A 23300-nucleotide genomic window follows, 5' to 3' on the forward strand; every position below is an offset into this window, starting at 1 on the left:
TACATTTCAAAATAAAGGCAAACTGAAGTGGAAAAGTGAAAATGGACATGAGGGCGTTTTAAATGTAACATTGATGTTACACTTCTTGGTCTTTTACAAGTTGTTTTTCTCCCTTAAAATGTACTGGATGGAACCAAACAATTATGAAATACAGTGTTTTCTGGAATTGGGGAGACTGTTGCGTTTAAATAAACAATACATTTCAACAAACAAAGTGAAATCAACAGAATACAAAAAAAATGCCATACATTTTTGCACAATTGTTTTTTATTAAAGTTTGAATAAACTCTTCTTTATGCATTTGAACCATTTGTATGAACAGGTTTGGTCCTCTGCAGTTGTGATTGGCTCATTCTGCTGATTGTCCACAAGGTTATTTGCAGCAGTAAACCAACAAGAAAACAAAACCAGACGGACCAAGAGGAAGTACTTCCCAGTTTAAAAAGTAATAGATGATCTTGAACTTTCCCAGTGGGTGTCTCTCCTGCTGACTGTGGAAACCAGTCTGGGGCACGAAACGGCACAAAGGAGATGAATATTTCTAAAGTCCATACCAGTGAGCGGAAACCCAAACAATGAGACTTCACCTCCCATAATCCTCAGCTTTTTACAGAGGTCTTCAGCTTCCTCCGGGCATCCTTGTGTTTCTTGCGATACTCCTGTAGAAACAAAAAATAGAAATGTCTTTAACAAATGTTCCCAAACTCAACCCTGAGTTTGATGTTAATAAAGCATTACTTCTGTAAACATGTACAAATCAAAATGAACATTTAAAGATCTTCAACTCAAAGAAACTGAGATGGCCTTTTTCATATTTTGTGTAATTTTATGGACACAAATTGGAAGACTAATCAAAAATGACAAATAATCATTAGATGCAGCGCTAAACACCTAAGCATATTGACAACATAAATACAATCCAGCTGTTTTATCGAGTAGAAGAAAAGCTCTGAATTATTTTGGCCTAAATGACAGAATGGCTGAAAAGTTGAAACTGAAGGTCACCTGTCTGAGCTCAGTCCTCCTCTCCTCCCACTGCTCCTTCTGCTCCTCCAGCTGAGAGGAGCGGCAGAACAACTTGGGACCCTCTGATGGAGGAAGCACGGAGAGAAACATTTCAGAATCATTTTGTTATCTGTTCTGTAGGTTTTCCACCAGGCACACATCTAACAGTGTCTGTGGGATCACACACATATATACAAGGTCTTCTTTTGTCATCTTCGTCTTACCGGTCAGCCTGCTGTCTTCAGGGTAGAAGAAGAAAAGGCCGGTCTTTGTTGGAGTCTCCTCTCTGTGCACGGACACAGTTTAGAAACAGACTGAGAGCTGGCCTATTCATGCAGGTGAATTCTACTTTAAGCTGTTAGAATAATAGCTCAAACCAAAAGAGGAATTTGAATACATAGAGCAGTTTACAGGAATCAAGCGGCATGTTCTCACATTTTGGCGATGACGTTGCTTTGCGTCTTCTCTTCTTCCTCCTGCCCCTTCTCCTCCTCCTCATCTGAGCTGCTGTCATGGAAACGTGGGTCTTGTTGCCATGACAGCTTTGGCGCCTGGATGCTCTCTATCTTGTACTCAGCTGGCAGATATATAAAAAGTATTAAAAGAAATCATCTCTCTGAGAGTCAAAGTAAATATCTGAGATAAGACCTACCTGTCTCTCCACTTCCTGTTTCTACGTCGTCTCCGAAGAAAGAGAACTTAAATCCTGACGCCTCCTCTTTCTCAGCTGACGGGAGGGAAGACTCCAGGCTCGGCTGTTCAACCTGTTCTCCTGCCTCCTCCTGCTCTTTTTTCTTTTCTTCCTCTTGGTCCCAGTTTGTCTCCTCTTTTTCTGCAACAGCAACAGCGTCCTCCTCCTCCTCCTCCTTTGTAAGACCGAACACGGCCTTCAGGTCACCGGACACATCGTAGTAAATCTCTTTAGAAACCTCCGGGAGTTTCTGAGCTTCCTCCCTCTTCTTCCTCCTGGCTGCCTTACTGTGAAGACATCAGATCACATGACCGTTTTACAGAAGTACAGGTAGAGCTGATAATAAAGGGCGGAGGGGAGGACAGATTTATTTGAGAACAACCTGGAAGTTATCATAACCCTGGTTGCTTCGACAAAAAGGCATTGTGATCTTTTTTTTATTAGATCTTGGATTATTGCAGATAATAAGCTCTCGGGCAAACAAACATTTATAATGCAAGATCATCTTCAAAATACTTCCAACACCTTTTATGCTTTTTAAGATTCAATGAAATCACCAGAAGTGAAAGAGATATGTTAGGATCAAATTGAACAACACCGCAGTCACATGACTTCACCCTCTACAGAAGTCCTTCCTCTTAGTGTGGTGATATAATACGTTGGGAAGATTGACATGCCGTGAGTTTAAACTCAACAAGCCTTTTAAAGTGTGTCCCCAGCAACCTTTTAGCCACTTGTGAGCAACCGCCGTTTTTAAAAGGCACGTACTGTACAAGCTTCAACCAGGGACGTATTTTATTTCATAGAATGGAACAAGACAATTTCTTACGCTTGTGTACCCTTTGTTTAAGGACTCATTCCTGCATAAACGTATTTGGTAAATATGACCTTTTTGTACATTTGGATTGGATTATTTGATTGGTTTGTCTTTGGCAGACTTAAACCTATAAAATATGTCTAGTTATTTGGGTCAGAATCCGAGCAGATGACATGGATCGGTGAGTTTACCTCTCTTTCTTGGTTTCCTCTGTCTTGGTCTCAAACGCAGCGTGTTCCTCTCTGCTGGGGTCGTAGTGCAGCGCTGACACATCTCTGCAAACACACATTTTATTATTTGGATTTATTTCCTATTTCAGATGAAACGTGTCCACATTGTGTGAATGTGAGTGAGTCAGTGTGCTACCTGAAGGTTTTGGCCTTGCTGGTGGCCTTGCTGCTGCTGGAGGTGTGCTGGCTGATGCCGAGGACGCTCTGCAGGATGGACAGGCTCTTCTTCCTCTCCTCCTCCAGCGCCTCCTCTTCCTCGGTCCCGCTCTTTTTCTTCTCTGAATCACAAACCCACGCTTTATTTAACAAGAAGTTGAGTTCACAGCTTTCACTTCAGTGCAATAAGTGGTCCAGATGGACAAAACAAAGCATATCACACAAACAACATGTATCCAGCAGGATTACAATACGACTGTCTTTATACATCATAAATGCATATAAGCCTAGTTCTACTCAAGCCTAAATATCTTCTCGCACTGACAGAGAAAATTCCAAATCTTTACGACAAGTTACTGTATTCATTTCTTTAGACAACAACTCATATTTTGACGCAAACCTAAAGACAACATTTATTTTCTTAGCTTCACTACTGGAGCTCCTGAATGAGCCTTTACAATCAATTACAAAAATACACCCACACATACTTATTTGAGAAAGAAATGAATAAAAATCTATTTTGTCCAAAAATAATAAATCTTGTGTGGGAGAAGGACAAATGGACCAATAAGGAAATGAGCCTGAATCATTGAGCGTGAACATACCAGACCTCTGCAGAAAGGAAGGAAACTATCTAGCTCGAAGCTATACCCAAAGAGCCCCTCAGCCTCACCTGACTCCTCCTCTTTGTCCTCATTCTGCTCCAGGAAGCGAGAGTCCATCTTGAAGCGCTCGTCTTTCCCGAAGCGGGACTGCAGCTCCATCAGCTGAACAACACACACACACACAGCAATTATTGATTTGCCATTGATGTCATTTGTAATAATATATAGAACTTGAATATAATGAAAACAGATATATGTGTGAACTCCTTTTTTCACCTTGTGTCCTGCTCGACCTTCAAACTCAGGCCTGATGTCAAACCTGCTGCCATCCTCCTCTTCATCAGCATCCTCCTCTTCCTCACTGCTGCCAAACAGGTGAGTTCCCGACAGCTTCTCACACACACAGACACACACAGTTCAAAAACAGATGATTAAGGAGTTGATTTCAGATGTGTTTCTTCAGCAAGAAAGGAAAAGGTTGCTATTAGTGTTGTCAAGATGCTGGAATATTTTATTATTACTTACAAATATATTAAAAATATCAATATTCAGTAAAAATGTGGAAAAATTATAGAGCTTTAAGGACATAACATTTTAGGTTATTGTTACAAGGTAAATGTAACAACGATTACTTTTCTATTATTGGCTAGTATCATAGAACAGCAAGGTGACTGTAGAAAACTTCAACAATAATTCTTATTTCTTACATTTTTGATTATTAGGGTTAAAAGTGTTTCAGGCATTCAGAATTGATATTATTGGAACATCTAAATGATTGTCACTCGACACTATGACCCATAATACATATTCTGAGTATTCCTGATTGAATGTTGTGTTTGATAACGAATAGATACAGAATGTTACATACATTCATGGGCAGATTCTGAACATTAATAACATCAGTAACTTTTCTCTCACCTTTTCTTTTGTTGAGGTGTTCTTATGACCTGGTGCCTCGTCCTCTGATTGGCTGTCCTGGAACAGCGTCTTCTTTGGCGTTTTGATCTCTGAAGTTGTCTGCTGCTCATCATCACTGTCAGCCTCCTCATCATCCTCATCATCAGAGCCGAAGACGATGTGTTTCCCAGCTCCTGCTGCTGGAGCATCCTAATGAAGGGAAATACTGTGTGTTAGACACGCTGCCATGTTACAGACAATGCTCAGTTTAATGCTGCTCTGAAGGCTGAAGGTATGGCTGTTTGACACATTCAATTGGTACATCGGTGTGTTTTCAATCTTTTTACCTTTTAGTATTAAATATTAGAGCTTTAATAACTTGCTTTGTTAATAACTTGCTTGTTTGTGGCTTTGCACCACAAACAAATACTAGAAAGGTACACCCCTCCAAAAGCCAGACTGCATGCTAATGTTCCTCTGTGTCTGCCAACTTAACCACTGAAGACGTCTATTAAGGATTATAATATACAATTCAATTCATGCTAATTTTATTCATCTGAAAAGTTTCCAAGGTCAAGACTTTCCCTCTGTAAAATGAATGACTGTTTAATAATTGTTTTCAATTAGTCGCTTCATTCATTTATATGATCATTTGTTTGTGTTCCTTCTTCCTCACTCTCACATTTGGTGTACTGTCTTTATGTGTAAGTTGCTGTAAAAACAAAAACACATTTTGGGTCAATTCATCTAAATCTAAACATCTTAAAGACCTGAACTTATTCTAGACCTCAAGCCGTTCTGCCTCCAGCAGAGGACGGCCCAGACGGGCTCTCCTCACCAGGTTGGCCAGCGCTCCCTGGATCAGCTTCTTGTTCTCCTCCGTCTCTTTCTGCCTCTGCTGGACAGCTGCCAGCCTCCTTATGTTGGCCTTCCTCTGGCGCTCCTCTTCCTCCTTAGCTCCTAACGGGACACGGAGAGGAGCCTGCTTCTCCTCCTCCTCCTCCTCTTCCTCGCTGGAGGAGGACTCACTGTGAGGAGCAGGGGGAGGTGCTGCTTTCACTGCATCTTTAGCAGGGAGGATCTCGTCCTCGTCTTCTTCAGAGGAGGAGCTGGAGGATGAAGCTGCTGCAGCTTTAGATGGAAGAACATTCTGATTTGCCTTTGGCACTTCCTCTTCCTCTTCATCTTCATCGCTGCTAAAGGAGGACTCTTTCTGAGCTTTTTTAGCCATGGTCTTGAACACCTTCCCCTTGTTCTCCTGTTCTTCCTCCTCCTCCTCCTCCTCATCACTGCTGGAGGAGGAAACTGATTCAGCTTTCTCAGCCATGTTCTTCACCACTGCCTTCTTTTTCTTTGGTTCTTCTTCCTCCTCTTCCTCATCCTCCTCCTCATCCTCACTGCTCTCGGTTTCTGTGTGTTTCTGTCCATTCATTTTGCTGCTAGTTGCTTTGTGGTCCACCTTTAGTTTTTTAACCTCAGTTCCTTCTCCCTCCTCTTCCTCCTTTTGTCCCTCTTCTGTTTCCGACCCCTCGTTCAGCGCCTTCGTCCCCTTGAAGGCCGGCAGCAGTTGGGTTGTAGCGTCTGCTTTCCTTTTCTTTTTCTTCTTCTTCGGCTGCTGCTCCTCCTCCTCGCTGCTGTCGTCCTCCATGAGGGCGGCGAGGATCTCCTCCGGCGTGGTGCCCTTCTTTGGGGGCTTAGTTTCTTGTTCAGAGACGCTGAGGCTGCTGGGAGCTGTAGTCTCAGAAGTATCCTGGAATTCTTCAGCTAGCTTCTGCAGATCAGCCAGGGAGATCTCCAGACGAGTGACGTTAGAGAACATGGCTTCATAATCAGAATCTGAACTGGAATCAGCGGACTCACACTCCTCCTCCTCCTCATCATCATCACTTTCTGATTCTGAGGAAGATGGTTTTACAACAGGGAGGACTTTCATCTTCTTGCTTTGTTTCTTTGTTTGTCTCTTCTGTGTGGAGGGTTCTTCAGCATCTGTTGAATCGTCCTCTTCCTCTTCAGCTTTACTTTTCTTCTTGGTCTTTCTCTTCCTGTCTGTGTTGTTCCCGGAGATGTTTCCTGCCGTGAGGGTCGGTCTCTCCTGGGGAGGAGGAGAAGAAGAACGAGGAGGAGGGGGTTTCCTGGAGGCCAACAGTTCATCTGTGTCTGCAGAGTCGTAGTCATTCTCCTCTTCATCACCTCCTGAAATCACAAAGAAAAGCATGTTCTGGCAGTTTGTCCCATTTTAACAACATATATATATATATATATATATATATATGTATACACACATACAAGAAAATGGGTTCATCTTCAATAATAATAAAGAAAGGATTTCTTATTTATTTATCAATTTAATACATTCTCCCATTTTCATTCCTTTACATATCATTTCTATAAATCAGATAATATTTCCACTTGTTATCAAAGATATACTGGCAGTGTTTTCATTACATAGTTAGAGCACAACAAGTTCTTTTTCTTACCGTGAAATGACCCACTCAGTATATATTATGGTCACAATTTCTTTGATAAATAAAAAACTATAAATATTGGTATAAGATTTTCTTAGAAGCTCCTTTAAAAAGACAAATGCAAAAAAGATTTATAATTCTCAAAAAATGGACTTAATGTTTGAAACACGGCCGTCACCTTTCTGCTGCTGACGAGCACGGCCCGGCGTCACCAAATAATCCAGTCCAACCACTTCCAGCTTATCCTCGTCCTCTTCCTGCTGCAGTGCATTATGGGAGGAGCTCTGGACTGCCACTATTTTGTGGATCTCGTCGTCTGAATCGATGTCACTGAGAGTAAGAGGCGGCCCCTTCCTCTGAGCTGGTCTGACTGCGCTGGGGGGTTTATGCCCGTTGGTGACCTGAGGAGCCTCTGTGAGAGCGACAGAGTCCACGCTCTGCTTCAGTCTGACAGGAAAACAACAGAGGAGACAGGGTGATGATGATAGGGGTAAAATAACACTTGGATGAAGTCAATCTTAATACTCAAATACTCAACAAGACTAAACATATTCATAGTTCTACACTTCCAGGAACTTTGTATTGTTAATACCAACAGAGTGATCTTGACTTAAGTTGACCTGAAATAGTTCTAGACTCTATTTCCCACATGATTCTGTTTTGTTCCCACCTGGCACTGATTACCTAATACATGTTTGATGTTTGCCGATAGCTTAAAAATAGGGCTTTATTATTTATGGGGTTCTGTAATTGTATAAAACATTTTGGATAATGAGAATCATAGGAGCCACCTAAAACAAAATATAAAATAAATCAGTGTGAGCAATTGTTAATTCAACAAACCAGCAGGAACTGAGAATCCCAGCAAATCAAAAGCCAGCTATAAAGTTTGGGGAATCGAGGACGAACTTATTAGAATTTAAGAAAAGAAAGAAAGATTTGGGAATCCAAGAAACTGATGGAAAGCTTTGAGAATCCTGAAGAGGACTTTGAAATGTGTATTACCCGATACCAGCAGGTGTCAGAAATGAGAAGAAACCTTAAGAAACATTTGGGAGTCCAATAAACATGGTTGCGACTTTGAGAATCCTGAAAATAACTTGGAGAATATGTAATGTCAGGAATTAGCTGAGAAGCCCAGAAACCATTAAACGATTTGGGGAATTTGAGAATCCAGCAGGACCTTAAAAGAGATTCCAGGAAGCGGGTGAAATTCCAGAGAATTTAAGATAAGACTGAAAACATCTGGGAATCACAGAAACAAACTGAAACGTTCAGGAATTCTAAGAATAACATGTGGACCTCTCGGATGAGTGGACAACCTCCCATGGTTACCTGGGTTTGCCCTCAGCTTTCAGTAAGTTGACCGCGTCTGTCCGGCTCTTCTTGCGTTTCGGCGGCTCGTATGCGGGAAACTCTCCGCGCCTCTTCTTGCTGATGTCGTCATCGCCCCCCTGCAGCTCCCAGGTCAGCTGACTCACCGGGGTGGGCAGGTCTGAGGCGGACTGGTCTGCGGAGGGGCGGTCCAGCTTGCGGATGTTGTGGCTGTATTTGGACGGGTCGTACTTCAGGGTTCGAGCTCGGCTGCCTTTCTGACACTTAAGCTGCAGCACAGGCAGCACGCGTCCAAATTTACTCACCACCCAGTCCTGAAACCAGAGAGCACATGAAGTCATCACCTTTATTCTTATATCACTTTCTCCATCCAACCCATTTTCACAGCAATAATTAAATAGCAGACATTAACAGCATCTCTTCTTATTTGATTACTAATGAATCTTAAGCTACTATGAATACAACCAAACAGTAACAGCAGATATTTCCCATTTCTCATCCTTCTTGTTGCTTTTGGGTTTTCATGGGAGACACTACAGGTGCATAGAGTGGTAATTTAACAGTTGATTTTTGATAATGACTTATATGTTACAAGTTTTCAAAAATGGTATGTAACAATATGCAAATGAGGCATTATCTTATTCTAACTTTTAGTAATTTTGGAAAACAATACAGGTTCAAGTAGACAAAGTTTACGAAATTAAACACCTACATATTATATATAAGTATTTGAGTTTTTTTACAAGACAAGAGTGTATAAAAGACACATGTCATGGAACTACTGCCTGAAAAACAATGTTTTTGCCAGGATTTTCTTGCCTTAGATGTCAATGACTTTAATTAAAACAGCTAAACCAGTTAAGGAAAATATTAAATTGGGTAGAGTTGTGGGCAAGAAAGAACTTTTTTTACACGACCAGCTGTTATTAGTTATTTTTTGGCAGTCAAACCACCAAAAATAAAGCTGTAAATGAGTGTACCTCGTGTCCTGGTACTTCTGTCCCCGGCACCGCTGCCTTCATGGTAAAGTTTTCCACGCCGGCTTTGCTCAGGGAGTCCAGCATCTTCTGCTTCTGATCCTCTGCTGCAGGCGGCAGGAGGCGCTGCTGCTCTGCCATCTGCCGCTCCTCAGCCAGTCTAAAGATACAAATATTACAAATGAATGTTCAACTTGGTGGTTGAATATGTCAACTTCATCCTGCCCCATAGTGATTGAGTTAATGTTAGACTGAGAAGACTTTTATGATGAGGTGAACGTGAATGCACCTGTGCAGGAAACTCTCCTTAGCCGTTTCTATCTGCAGAGTTCCTCCTTTCCATTTGGATTTGTTCAGCACCGTCATACCTGCAGAGCAAACAGACTGATCTCATACTGATGATACAACACAAGCTCTGACGTCAGGTATGGTAAACACAGAGTTAAACACACTACAATAAATCAACATTTTAAAATAATTTTCCAGAACCAGTATTGTGCAGCCATTTATCTGATTATTTTTTAGTTTGTAGATACTGAACATTATCTATGAAGAGTATTCTATCTACCCACACTGAAAGTATTTGTTCCTGTTTTCATTCAAATAAGGATGAATGATTCCAAATGTGCAGATGCCTCAGTTCACTTACATTTCTTTAGGTCGGCGTCTGTAATGTTGATGTTAATATAGCTGAAGGTTTTGTAAGGAACACCTGCAACAAGAGTCAGAACACATTCAGGTTAAAAATATTACAAATTAAAATAATTTATAGCAATAACCAGTACTAGAAAAGTGTCTTTCAAACGATAATAAGCGTAATTTTTACAATATAATTGAAAATGCGAAAATACCTAAAGAGCTTCCCTAAATGCAACTAACAGATTTTTTTGTAAATATCACAAAATAATGACTGACAAGGGTGGATACTAGATTGTGTGCAACATAAAATACAGCATGATAGTGAGCAGAATTAAATGTAATTTAAATATCTAACTAATTATAATGTCTGAGCGTCCACCATGAATTTGACTCCTCACCTTCGTCGTCCTTCCTGGTCCGGAGCTCCACATCCTCCACTTGTCCAAACTTCCCAAACCGATCTTTGAGATCCTTCTGAGTGATTGTGTGGCTCAACCCACCAACGTAAAGCCGTTGCATCTTTCTGTATCCACGACAACACTGTCACTGCACACACAACAAACACCAGCAGTCAGTCTGCTCATCAATACATCTGAGTCAGTAGCTCATCAATACAACATGCATGGGTGCAATTTAATGTAACATAAAATACCAAAAATATTTTAAAAGGTCAATAACAGGTGAATCAACCAGAAATGTACTCAATGACACTTTTGAGTATAGATTAATTGGCATTTCTAATTTTTTCATTTCACTTTACTTTATGCTCTCAACTCTGGAAATATGCACCTTTTTGGTTTTACAATAGTGAAAGCTGTACATTATACATTTCTGGGTCAATATTTTGAACATTCAATCCTTTTTTGGGGAGCTACATGTTTAAGAAGTAAGTTAAGTTGAAAACCTGAAATAGAGTGAACCTTTGTATTCACTTCATTGCAGCCTACCCTAGAACTTAGTACTTTTATCCTTTTAACGCGGATTATGTTTTATTTGTAGACTTTATTCTACGTATTCATTCGGTTTTTAAGTCAACTGTATTGGGACCATGCTGCATGGTGACTCTGCCCTTTAAATAAAACAATGGATTGATTAAACAGTAACAGTTACAGTAGGCAGTGCAAGTATAAGTACAACATACAGAGAGAGGTTTTAAACATAAACATGTTAAAAGTAGACATTACATACAGAAACAAACTGATGAATGTGTGATATTAAACGTGCATAGACTAAAGACGTGACATGTACAGTATAAACAGTGGTATACCATGAATACGCTTTAGGTCAGTATATACAGTTTCGATAGAAGTTTTTTAAACAATGTGTTTAAGCAAATATAGTGCAATTTGCAGGTGAGTGTGAGCCAGCAGCTAGTAAGACAGAGACAGCCCTGTGTAAAAAAAACTCAAGTTTTAAATCTTAGGAGGAACTAAGACAGCGACACACAGTCTAAATAAACCACCTTATCTAAATAAATTCACCAATAACTGAGCCGAAGATTCTAGATCAAACCACTGGTTTAAATTATATCGACAGAAAAACCAACAAATGTTTACCTCACATGTATCCAGCTGGTGTTACCGGTAAATCTGTCCGGGGTTGCACTCCTGCAGTCTTTCCTTTCCGCGCTTGTTCCCTTCCGCAGAAGCGAAACGTTCCGCTGTGTGAGATACAATAACCGCTCTAGAAAAAACGAAAATAAACGCAGAAAGGGATACCGGTAAATTAATAAATACAATTATTTATTTATCAGTGTTAATCATGTCGAAATATTTGTTTATCTTTATTAATTAGCTTAAAAAACGTTGTAATCATTCAGGATTACCAACAGCTGACAGATACGGCTTCGATGTAAAGGGGAACCTCATATTTTCCAGCTTGAACAACTTTTTATTTAGTCATATTAACAATAATACATAGCTAATGTACTTTTAAAATACAGATCTTTACATTAAAATTATCAGCTCTTGAATCTCTAGATGGGCAAACTGTGTGACGCTTTCTCACAGAAATAGTTTCTCCCCCCTGCTCTAGGGGGAAAGTGGTAAGGTCCGAGGGCGCGAGTCTCCAAATTGTTTTGGTTGTCAGAAAGAAGAGTGAGGAAAAGAGGGTTAAATACACTTAAATTCACTTTTATTTAATTCAATTTACATTATAAAGAAGACCAATACGGTAAGTTAACTTTAGACTTGACAGTTTGACTTTATCTAGTGTCTTTTTGAAGCCTTTGTAAGTTTAGCTAGCTAGAATGCTCTAAAGTTACTGTCGTGATTAATACAAAATAAACGTTAACCCCTTCACAGTGAATTTCTTTTATAAATGAAATATGTTCAGCAAACTTTTGAGAGGAGGAGAAATGCATTCATAACTAATGTGGGGGAAACAGCCTGTTTAATTCTAAGTGTAACCAGGTCGTAATGTAACGTTAATGACATTACATTAAAACAAGTTTTACTTTGCTGTAACGTCACTTGTACCTAACTTAAGTATTTCCAGGTACTGCTATATGTTTATTCTGAAATGAGCCATTTTGCATAATGGTTACTCAAGGTACATTATGCTAATACTTTTTGACTGAAGTAAAAACACAGGTATTTTATTTGTTACAGAGTATCAAATCTAAAGTACAATACTAATGGCATTTGGTGACAGTGGTCTTATTTGCCATTTTGATTGTATTGTATGTATTGGTCTAACTTCAGCCAGTGAAAGTTCTAAACGATTTGTATTTATTCAGTCTGTGTTTGTCCTTCAGGATGATGGAGAAGATGAGCGAGGAGACCATTGAGGAGGTGCGAGTGCTGGAAGCCCAGATCGAGCAGCTCCAGGCTGAAGTTGAAGACTTGCAGCAGCAACAGCAGGACAACCACAAGGACATATCGTTCAACTTCAGGGGACATATGCAGGATGCAATGTGAGTTTCTTTTTATTTAAAAGTTTAAATCTCTCTCACAGTCGTTTTCAAACTGTAATATTTGTACACATACAAGTATACCTAGGTGCTGCAGAAGCATCAAATTAAGTAGAACATGTTCAATAAGTGCTCAACCATCATCACAGTAAATGAACGGCCTGTCACCTGTCCCAACAGGTCGTATATCTGTGGACAGAAACATGGAGCAGAGAAAGAGAAGGTGCTGTCCGGGCTGAAGGAGGAGGTGGAGGAGATGGAGGAGGATCTGAAGCTGCAGACACGGATGAATGGCATCAGTCTGAAAAGCTGTACCAAGACTCTGAAAAAAAGTATGAGCACCACGCTATCTACACTATAGCCTTTTATAGATTTAGTGATTAAAGGTGGGGTAGGTAATTTTAGAGAAACCAGCTCGAGTGCGATAGAATTTGAAAATACACAACCGGAAAAAATCTGCCACTTCCTTACAGAGCCCCTCCTCCAACACACACGAACACACACATGACCAATGAGGGCACGAGTTAAGTTTGTGCCCAGATGGAAGGCTGACAGGCAGGTAGGCCATCCAGTTACTTTAGCCGGGCCGGCTCAAATGATTGGTCGTGCTTTTTACAGTACTACGGATTCCAGAGATGACATTTCTTTATGGATTTATTGTCAAAGCATTTCATATATTCATTGCTATCGGGATGTTAAGAGCATTCCATGGAATATAACAAAAAGTGTTTCTGAAATAAATTACATACCCCACCTTTAATCAGTGAATCAGAAAAATGATGTGAACATTACTTTCTATATGTGCAGTAAATTATTTTTACCCGAAGTGTTATTAGAGGTTAGTACCTTGTTCCCAGTCTTATAATGATCCTGGCCACACATTTTGAAAATGTAAAGGTACCCTGTGTAGTATTTGACCCCCAGTAGTGCTATCGAGCAATGTTTTGAAAATAATTTTCTATTGACCAATGGTGAATCACATCCTGTTGGTTTACACTATTACACTGATCCACATATGGCAGCTATAACACGGCAAGAGAAATAGCAAACAAATAAAGGCAGGAAAGCTGTAGAATGTTATAATGTCAACATGAGTTTAACCAATACAAGATTTTAAATATTTAAAACACATGCTTTGGGAAATATTTAGAAGAATAAAATGCATTCACCACTTTTGTTACAGCCTAAGGACATGCACAATATGTTTTGATGAGAAACACAGGATGTACACTTAAGTTTTGTTTTATTTACAAGAAAACTCACAGAGCAATTTTTTAAATGGGTCTCTTATGTAATAATGTACTCACACTGGTGTGTTTGTATCCAATAGGTGAGAAGAAGCTGGTCCAGCAGCTCTGTGTATCGGGTGTCTGCTCTGATCTGGTCTTCCAGATGGAGTTCCTGCTCTCTGCAGTCAAGGTGAGACATGTCATTGTTCAAGTCATCTTTTGCAGAAACAGAGAATCTCTGGTACGATGTGGCCATCATTACCCCCTCACCAAAGCATCGGACAAATGGAGTTGATTTGATTAGATCTTTAATTTTTTCTGAATGTTTTCAATCATAAAGTTTCTCTTAAGGAGACAAAAACTGCATATTAGTATTTGTGGTTTTAATCCATATCTCTCTATTCTTGTCTTTTGTTTTCAGTGTTAAAAGACTGATAAAGAATTCCCTCAGCCATTTCTTTTATTGATGTGTATCCTAACGTTATCTTTGTTCCAGTAACTAGGCTAGTATACTTATTATTAGTGCTAAATGTTATCCGGTTATCACGGATTTCAGAAACTTCTGTTTAGACCTGTGTGAATAATAAGACATTAATGCATTCACACACTTGTATTATTTGCACACACACTTTAGTGCCTATTGATCTTTTAATTGATGGTGCCTTTTATTTTCATTGACACTTCATTTTGAATCAAGCATAATTTGTTTCTGAGTGGTAGGTCTAGAAATCTGTAGATTTGCACACAACAAATACTAAAAGACCAGCTGTTTTGAGAAGGGTTCAGGTAACACACTGTCATTAACCACCCATCAGAGGGCGAAAGAGAGCTACTTACAATGATCAGGGATAAAATGCACTCTTCCTTTTATTTAGTCAGAAAAGAAATTGCATCTTTAATGTCATTCAATCTGTCTTGGAAGAAGAAATTGTGGCAAGTAGTATTTGGGTTAATCCTGCTGCTGGCAACAATAACAACTGGTCATCTCGTCCAAACACTGATTACATTTAGCTGCAATTGTATCCAAACTCAAAAAGACTTCTAAAGAAATCACACACAATGTCTACAGGGAAAATGTGGGGTTCAGTATCTTGCCGAAAGACACTCAGACATTTCGACTGTAGGGACCAGGGACTGACAATCGACCCTCCGATTTGGGAGCTGGTGTTTGTCATTTTCTGGTCACTCCGACTAAGTTAATATTAGAGAACTGTCATTTTTTCATATTTTACTCGTCACCTCTTATTGTTTCGTGCACCAGAAATATGTTGTATCATTTCCTCCAGTTAGAGCTGGGTATCCTTTGAAATATGATGCCCGAGTTACAGTAACAATGCAAAAACAATCCTTTTATTTATACCTTACTTTGAGAAATATAAACATGTTTTTCTGCAGAACCCTTCTTTCGTTAAATGTTGTCTAAACACAAGCAGCTATACATGATATTTTACAGTCACAACAACTAGTGAAATTGCTAGTGGAGCCTCGCAGCGGCGAAACTGTGGCGCGCTTACACTGTAGGTGCGTCGCGTTAGGGGGTGCGGGTGCTAGTGGAGCCTCGCAGATGGGGGTGCTGAAGCCCCCTCAGCACCCCCCCTTCCCGCGCCCATTCACGATGTCTCGCTGTCTCGCAGACCCCACGCAGCAAGCAGGAAATGAACCCAGCTCACACTGTCCTCGCAACGTCCCACCAACACGGCACCCAGACCCCACGCAGCATTCTCATCTGTTTGTCATTACTGGTGTCATTTTCTGGTTGCTAACAAACGCCATTGTAACACATAATCACTGATGTTCCGCTGTAACGGTGGTGGACTCATCAGAACAGAGTGGGCGAGCTGACCAATCAGAGCACAGTGGGCTCATAGGGAGGAGGGGGGCAGGAGCTCCAACAAGCTGTTTAGGACAAAGAGTGAATACACATACTATACAGAGATACTGTGAGAAACCAATGTGAGTTTGGAACATTGAACAATGTAAATCTATTCTAGTAGACCTCAACAATGGAATTATGATCAGTAGAAATGGCCATGTCATGGGACCTTTAACCAAAAAAAGGATAGATTTCCCCATTGGGCCAGTCAGAAGCACATTTTGGATCATTACATATTTAAAAAAAGATGGGTGACCTTCAAAAGCAGTCAATATCCTGTTATGTACAGTCAGGAGTAATTTTGTTTTATTGTAGGGAAATCTGTAAACCTGCTTTATGTTGGTCCAGCAGTCTTCTGGTTGTTATTCTGCCTGGATGGGCCACCAGAACAGCTGGTTTCTCTGAATCTCTCCTCCTCCCTGGCTATCATTAAACATTATAGTATATCTACTTATGTCTTATCTTGTTTTGATAAAGGCATTCCTTATTTGGCTTTGTCATTTTTGCAACAGTCATTTTTATAAACATACACTTTTTTTTTTTAGGGCAGTTTATAAGGTACACCAGGTATATATCTTCTAGTGTTGCTTGTATTTACTTTTGTATTTAATGTATTAAAATAATGAATCTTATAATGTACAGCTTTTATTGAAGTTTAACTATCATCCGCTATGGATTATGGAATTATTTTGTCTGTTATTTTGTCACTCCTCATGAAAGATAGATACAATTAACTCTGAAAACAGACTGGTTTACAGAAAACGACGAAGTAGTTGACGGTGTGTTTTGTCCTGCAGAAGGATGAACAATTGAAGAAGACCATCAGTGATCTGAATGTGGTGATCGATGCCAGCGACCTGCAGCCATTTAGCAGTTTCCTCTCTGGGTAAGAACTAACAAAACTGTACAAGTTCTGCCGCATCATCTCCAATGATCTGGAATAACCAGAGGGATCAACCTCTTGGTGATTAATTAGTTAATACTTGTAATAATCAGTATGAATTAATCAAAGGAATTGTGTGAAATACATCAAAGCTTCACTAAAGGTATGCTCACATTTATGTACAATTTCTGACTTTGCTTGTGATAAAACATCATGTGAGCTTCTCTGGCCAGAAGTATTTGGACTGTCCTGTCTAGGTGACATCTTAAAGCTGAGTCTGGGACTTTTTTAATTCTAATAATAATAAATGTATTTCACATGAAAGCCCTTTCCAATGAAGATCACCAAATGCTTTTTAAGATAAGAGCCGCCAGGGGAATTGTGTAACTTTCCTGTGCTGATGCCCAGAGCCCAGGAGTTCAAAACCTTTAATCTCAATCAGATCCGATCTTGAAATCCCATTTTTTTGTGATCCAGGATCAGACAAGTCGGCCAGATTTTGTCCCTGGAGTTCAAAGCAATTCAGGATAGGATCACCCTGATCCAGATTACGATTTTTCAAGATTACTAGATCCTGAATATCAGTGCTTTAATCCTACCGATCGCCATCTAGTGGGTATGACAAATAATACAAGGAAGACAAGAGACCACATTGCAGAGACATCTATTTTCCACAATTACTTTTGAAAGGTGATGACAGATGATGGACTTTTTTTTTGTTGAAGATATTTTTACTTTAATCTAAATTACATTTGTGATTGACAATCTTTGTTGTGATACTTTTATGAACATAAACATTTATGTCCTCAAGATTTGGTTGAAAACAAAATAGGCCACCACAAACGTGAGCAAAAAATAAAATGTATTTCCCATGAAGGCTAAACATTGTGTATTATTTCAGTTAACAAACTTTGCCATCTTATTTAAATTGAAACATATTTTAAAATAAATTGTACAGTACATTTCGCTCTGGTAATCCACTGGAAATCCACCCCTCTGGTGGGATCAGGATTGATCAAACTGATCCCGATCCTGTGTTGTCGGTTTGAACTACCCGTTTTGAAGATTTGATCCAGATTAAAGCTTGGATTGGATTTCCTGATCTGATCGGATATCAAAGTGATCCTAATCCTGTTTTTTTGTTTTGAACTCCCCAAAATCCAAATCTGATCCGATCAGATAGGGATTAAAAGTTTTGAACTCCTGGGCCCAGGACATGAATAAATGCGTTTTTTTTTAATAAAGACTAATGCAATATCCAAATCGCAGTATGCCCAATATTCGGTTAAGGCAAAAAAAGTGACAATATATCAATAAAGTATTGTGGTGTTGCAGAGAAGTCAAACATTATATACAACCAAAATCCATGTTTGGTACATACATATGCTCTTACGAAATCCAAACATGTTCATTTTATAATATATTTCAATAATAATGCGACTAATCATTATTCTTCTAAAAACGCAAATCATGTCAAAAGTGCAATTACAGTCAAAATAATCGCAATCAGTTTATCTTTTTCAAAATTGTGCAGCCCCAGCCATGTTGGACATCACTAATGCTCTTGTGGCTGAATGGGAGCAAATCCCTTGCCATGTGGAGTATAAAGTCTGCTAAACTGAAGTTAATCAAATGTGATTTAGAGTTGACTTAAATAGATAACGTAATTGGTTCGTTATGACCGGTGTTTCTGGCCAGTGAGTTGTTAATTATTTACGCTGTCAGTTTGGCTCAGTCCAGCTCTCCATATTTAATTTGGGATATCAAAATGAAGCTGCCTGTTTTAGTTGAAGTGTTTATTAAAGTAGAAAATGTGAAACTGCAAACGGCTGTGGTCCAGCTGAACTCCCTCAGTTACACTTGTACTTGTTCTCAGTCTGCTCTTTACTCACAAACAATAAGCCTCTCTCACGGCACACATTTACTGTAAATCATTACTTTCGCAAAGGCTGCATTTCATTTAGTTGTGCTGGGCTCACTGGCCCGCCCACCTGTATTTGGAGCACAGCCATGATTAGCATTAGTCACACCTGTTCTCATCCAGCTGTGACTGATGAAAAATATCTGGGCTCAGTCTGGTCTGTGGAGGTTTACTCAGCAATAATATGAATCATTAATTTTCTACCAGGTGCGTTTTACGCTAGAGGGGAAGATGATTCATTGTGTTAAAGCAAGTGGATTACAAATGATAAATCAGCAAATAATCTCTGTTTCACCCTGTTAATCATCAAATCCCTTTTTAAACTGGCTTGTTTTTATTTTATCTCTAAAATGTTCAGTTTGAAGACAGAATTCTATATGTATATGCAGGACAGGTCGTATCCTGTACTGAACTGGAAGCAATTCTTAAAATAATCTGTCACTCTGATCTATTTCATATTCTGTTTGTCCTCAATCTCTCTCAACTGTTGTTTTTTATTTTTTTGGTACCATACTGTGCCAAACAGATAACCCTGTGAGAAGTATTGTGTGGAATATAGTGTCATATATTTTGAAAGATACAGTATTTCAGTTTTTAAAAAAAAAACAATTGCTATAATTGGTTGACAAATGTTTTAAATGAACACTTAACATGACTTCAGGAACTCGTAAAATTGCTTCTTTATGCAATTCTTTAAGTGGACTTCACAATGTTGTTCTAATAAAACTGAAATTGTGATTTATTTATTTTCTTTCTTTCTCGAAATTCCCACAAGGGGAGGGGGGTGAACAGTTTGTGTCCAGGGTGGGAGGGGTCGGCCACTATCTTCCCTGCCCGCCTCAGGGTTCTGGAGGCGTGCAGGTCGTGGAGGGATGGCAGATTGCAGCCGATCACCCTCTCTGCAGAGCGGATGACACGCTGCAGCGTACCAGATGGTGATGGAGGAGGTGAGGATGGACTCGATGATGGTGGTGTAGATTTTCACCATCATCGTCTTTGGCAGGCGGAATTTCTTCAGCTGCCGCAGGAATAACATCCTTTGCTGGGCTTTTTTTGGTGAGGGAGCTAATGTTCTGCTCCCATTTGAGGTCCTGGGTGATGATGGTGCCCAGGAAGCAGAAAGACTCCACAGCAGTTACTGGGGAATCACACAGAGGGATGGGGGCAGCTGGGGCTGTGTTCTACCTAAAGTCCACAACCATCTCCACTGTCTTGAGAGCGTTGAGCACCAGGTCACAAGATGTTCGGTCCACCTGAAGGCAGACTTGTCCCCGCCAGAGATGAGTCCGATGAGGGTGGTGTCGTCTGCGGACTTCAGTAGCTTGACAGACTGGTGACTGGAGGTGCAGCTGTTGGTGTACAGGGAGAAGAGCAGAGGGGAAATAACACAGCCTTGAGGGGAACCAGTGCTGATGTTCTGGGGGTCAGAGTCGGAGAGGAAGTCTGTGATTCACCAGCAGGTGGAGTCGGGCACGTGCAGCTGGGAGATCCTGCAGCAGAGCCGGGATGATGGTGTTGAACGCAGAGCTGAAGTTCACAAACAGGAACCTGGCGTAGGTTCCTTCTGTGTCCAGGTGGAGGAGGAGGAAGTGAAGGGCCATGTTGACAGAATCGTTTACTGACCTGTTGACTCTGGAGGCAATCTGCAGGGGTCCAGGAGGGGGTCCGTGATGGTTTTGAGGTTGGACAGGATAAGACGCTAAAAGGTTTTCATAACCACAGAGGTCAGGGCGACAGGTCTGTAGTAATTTAATCCTGTGATCCTTGTTTTCTTCAGGACTGGGATGATCGTGGAGGATTTGAAGCATGCTGGAACGTGGCATGAAGATGTCTCTAAAAACTGGGGCCACCTGATCATCACAGTGCTTCAGGGTGGAGGGGGAGACATTGTCCGTGCCAGCAGCTTTTCCTGGTGTCTGTTTACTTCACTCTCATGAGGCGCTTTCACACCGAAGTACTTTTCCCAGGAATAGTTCTGACAGTTCCGGGGATTTTGCGTTCACACCAAAAAGATCTGGAACTTGAACTTTTTTTCGGGAACCTTTTCACCCCTTTTCAGTCCCTGCTAGAGAGCAGGGACTTTCCTGGGGAGAAAAAGGTTCCAATTTCTGATTGGCTGGGCGAATTGCAAACCACGCCCCGTAAAACATATTATTTGCTCGCATTAGCATTATTAGCATTAGCCCAGCGCACCAACGGAGAGAGACTAATTTATGGCAAAACATGGGAGCGGTGGAGTGATGAGGAGGTGTCGGTGCTTCTGGCTATTTACTCTGAAGGCTTCAACTGAAGCCAGTCCCCAACTCCGGAGACTTCAGGTCGGGGACTTTGGGTGGCAGTATACGCCGTGAAGTTGTTTGTGGCCTGCCAGTAAACCCAAAGCAGAAGTGACGTCAGCGCCTTCATTTGCGTAATCCTCCCTCAGGGACTTATTCCGGTGTGAACGCGATCTTAGATAGTTCCGGAACTAAAGATTTCCGGGGAACTAAGTTCCGGGAACTATTCCTGGGAAAAGTACTTGCTGTGAAAGCGCCTATTGATAGAGAGAGTCTTTGATGTGTCAGGGGAGGACAGTGATGTGGGGGAGCAGATCTCTGATAGGGTGGTGGCGGGGAAGTGTGGGACTGGCGCTGTTGGAAGGTGTCATGGGGGTTGGTGTCAGTGCTGTCCTCTTGGTCTTCAAAGCGACAGTAAAACTGATTCAGCCGGTTAGCAAGGCGTCGGTCATTCATGGAGTGTGAGGCCATAGGCTGGAGCCACACGAGGACGATAACGCAAATGGACCGCAATCGTTATCAAAAAAGTCTTCCGTCCACACTTGTCCGTTCGCACAAGACCGCTCAAAAGCGCTGGAGACGCTGTAGTACATATGCCTGTAAGTGGCGCTGTAGTCCTGCCACAAAAGCAGCGAAGAAGACTTCCCCGCGCATGGTTGCCATGGTTGCCCTTCTATTTATTCTCCGCTGTGGACGCTCTGGCTCTTTTTCTCCCTCCCCGAGGCAAGCGTTTGCTCCTGCTGTAAATCTCTCCGGTACTCCACCAGCAGATGAATAACACCCACCTATCCCCCTCTTTCAAGAGATGAGGGGACCTTGCAACAGAGTTTCAGTTCGATTTTTTTTCGCCGGTCAACATGTCCATTACAATTTAAATCTTCCGGACAAAATTAGAAAAGTGCCAGTCAAAGGTCTTCTTTGTTATTTATTGAGCTTTAAAACAAATGAATAACGACTCTATATAATAATATAAGAATAAAAAACGGAGCCTCTCTTTTCCTCTCCCTCTTCTGATAGGCCAGCAGCTGATCTCTGAGCAGGAGAGGTGGGGAGAGGCTATTGCTTCAACATTATCAGGAAATGATCGTATAGGCGTAAACACGGAGCCGTTTGCCCCTCCCAGAGCGTTTTGTTTGCAGATCTGCACTTTGGGACCCGCTATCGTTTGCGGGGTCCGTTTCTATCGTTTTGTTACGACCTTGTGTAAACGAAAGGGCTATACGCAAGAGAAACTATGCAGATACAACCCGTTTCGTCCTCGTGGGGCCGGGGCCTAAGACCCCATTTACACGGGAACGTTTGCGTTTTCATAAAAAAAAGTCTTCCGTTCACACGCATTCGATTCATTTAACTTGTCCGTTGACACGAGAATGCTGGAAACGCTGTAGTACATATGCCCTACTTCCAGTGGTGGCTGGCCCATAGGGGCGCTAGGGGCGCCGCCCCCCCTCTTCCCACATTAAAAAAAAATATATATATATTTTTAATAAACAAGGTCAATTATATAATTGGTATCAGTAAAATGTATAATCTACAATAAAATCTCGTTTAAAATTGTGTAACGATGTCTAAGGTTACTGATAAGTCACATGTTTCCTGCCTGGCCTTGCCCGTGTATCATTACTCTCTCTCATCTGGGCGCTGTGCATAGCGCCCAGACGAGAGTGCAGCAAGTGCAGCAGAAGCCAACTGTTGCTATCTTTAAACTATGGCGCCGACATTTTTTTCAGCCAATCAGCATCGTCAAATCTGATGGTCACAGGGCGCCTACGTCAGCGCCCGGTGCAGTCTGTGAATTGTTTGGACTCGTATCCAAGGAGACAAAACAGGAAGCTGTCATACACTCTGGAAGCTATCATTAGTAGCTAATGTGTAAACTCAGTTTTTGACATAAAAATGGAATTATGGATTATCAATAATTTTTTCAAAGTGACAGACACATTGGATTAACCTATGGATTATTCTTCAGCCGCGTTTTTCTCGTTTTTGATCAGAATAACAGCAAAAGGTGAGCATATCTCCGTGTTTTGCTACCTAAAGCTACGTCGTGTGATGTCTGTATTTTCTTCCCCTGTCGCGAGTTCTGATCGCTCAGTGATGATGCTTATATTTCTAGAATATGTGGAATCTCAGCTTGTTAGCTAAGCTTGTTTGTGCATATCCGATAAGTATATCGATTGATTTATACCTAGAGTGCGTTAGCATTTTTTCGCTCGGGACTCATTTAGACTCTTCTTGTGAGACTTGTGTTTTGTTTCGATAAACATGGTTCATATTATCAGTTAGCTGAGTTTCTTCCCGTTAAATGAGTAGGACACATGAATAGTTTATTACATTTTAAGAAGCCCTGAGACACAGTTTCGTGAGAAAAGAAACGGGGGGAAAAGCCC

General features: G+C 40.9%; 2 protein-coding genes across 6 annotated transcripts in view; one reads left to right on the top strand and one right to left on the bottom strand.

Annotated features, from left to right (window-relative positions):
- Window positions 1-247: 247 nt before the first annotated feature.
- On the bottom strand, window positions 248-11489 carry nol8 (nucleolar protein 8). Of its 2 annotated transcripts, none has more exons than XM_034202327.1 (18): window positions 11374-11489; window positions 10216-10363; window positions 9828-9890; window positions 9468-9546; window positions 9182-9338; window positions 8202-8515; window positions 7045-7313; window positions 5240-6594; window positions 4423-4611; window positions 3781-3894; window positions 3573-3666; window positions 2880-3021; window positions 2705-2788; window positions 1658-1983; window positions 1441-1582; window positions 1230-1291; window positions 1006-1088; window positions 248-659 (listed from the first exon to the last, which is right to left on the bottom strand). In XM_034202327.1, the coding sequence occupies exons 2-18, from the start codon at window positions 10334-10336 to the stop codon at window positions 600-602; spliced, it is 3654 nt and encodes a 1217-aa protein (XP_034058218.1). In that variant the 5' UTR covers window positions 10337-10363; window positions 11374-11489; the 3' UTR covers window positions 248-599. The 2 variants fall into 2 exon arrangements, with proteins under 2 accessions (XP_034058218.1, XP_034058219.1); XM_034202328.1 differs by having other exon boundaries at window positions 10216-10340; window positions 11374-11400.
- The window catches only part of cenpp (centromere protein P), a 122387-nt gene continuing 110491 nt past the window's right edge, over window positions 11405-23300 (top strand). The window contains exons 1-5 of one of the 4 annotated variants that reach the window (XM_034202338.1): window positions 11405-11537; window positions 12573-12731; window positions 12909-13060; window positions 14059-14147; window positions 16628-16716. In XM_034202338.1, coding sequence (XP_034058229.1) covers window positions 12574-12731; window positions 12909-13060; window positions 14059-14147; window positions 16628-16716 — 488 coding nt within the window. In that variant the 5' untranslated portion in view covers window positions 11405-11537; window position 12573. Of the gene's footprint in view, window positions 11538-11686; window positions 11990-12554; window positions 12732-12908; window positions 13061-14058; window positions 14148-16627; window positions 16717-23300 lie in introns of those variants that run through there. The other 3 variants (XM_034202337.1, XM_034202339.1, XM_034202336.1) reach the window with 3 other exon arrangements.

The sequence above is a fragment of the Gymnodraco acuticeps genome, unplaced genomic scaffold (genome assembly GCF_902827175.1).
Source record: "Gymnodraco acuticeps unplaced genomic scaffold, fGymAcu1.1, whole genome shotgun sequence".
Taxonomy (NCBI): domain Eukaryota; kingdom Metazoa; phylum Chordata; class Actinopteri; order Perciformes; family Bathydraconidae; genus Gymnodraco; species Gymnodraco acuticeps.

Coding starts and splice junctions, on each gene's coding strand:
- nol8 (XM_034202327.1), bottom strand. CDS start 10,336: ATGCAACGGCTTTACGTTGGTGGGTTGAGCCACACAATCACTCAGAAG. Junction 9,891..10,215: donor GACCAGGAAGGACGACGAAG/GTGAGGAGTCAA, acceptor CTCTTGTTGCAG/GTGTTCCTTACAAAACCTTC. Junction 9,547..9,827: donor AGACGCCGACCTAAAGAAAT/GTAAGTGAACTG, acceptor TTTGCTCTGCAG/GTATGACGGTGCTGAACAAA.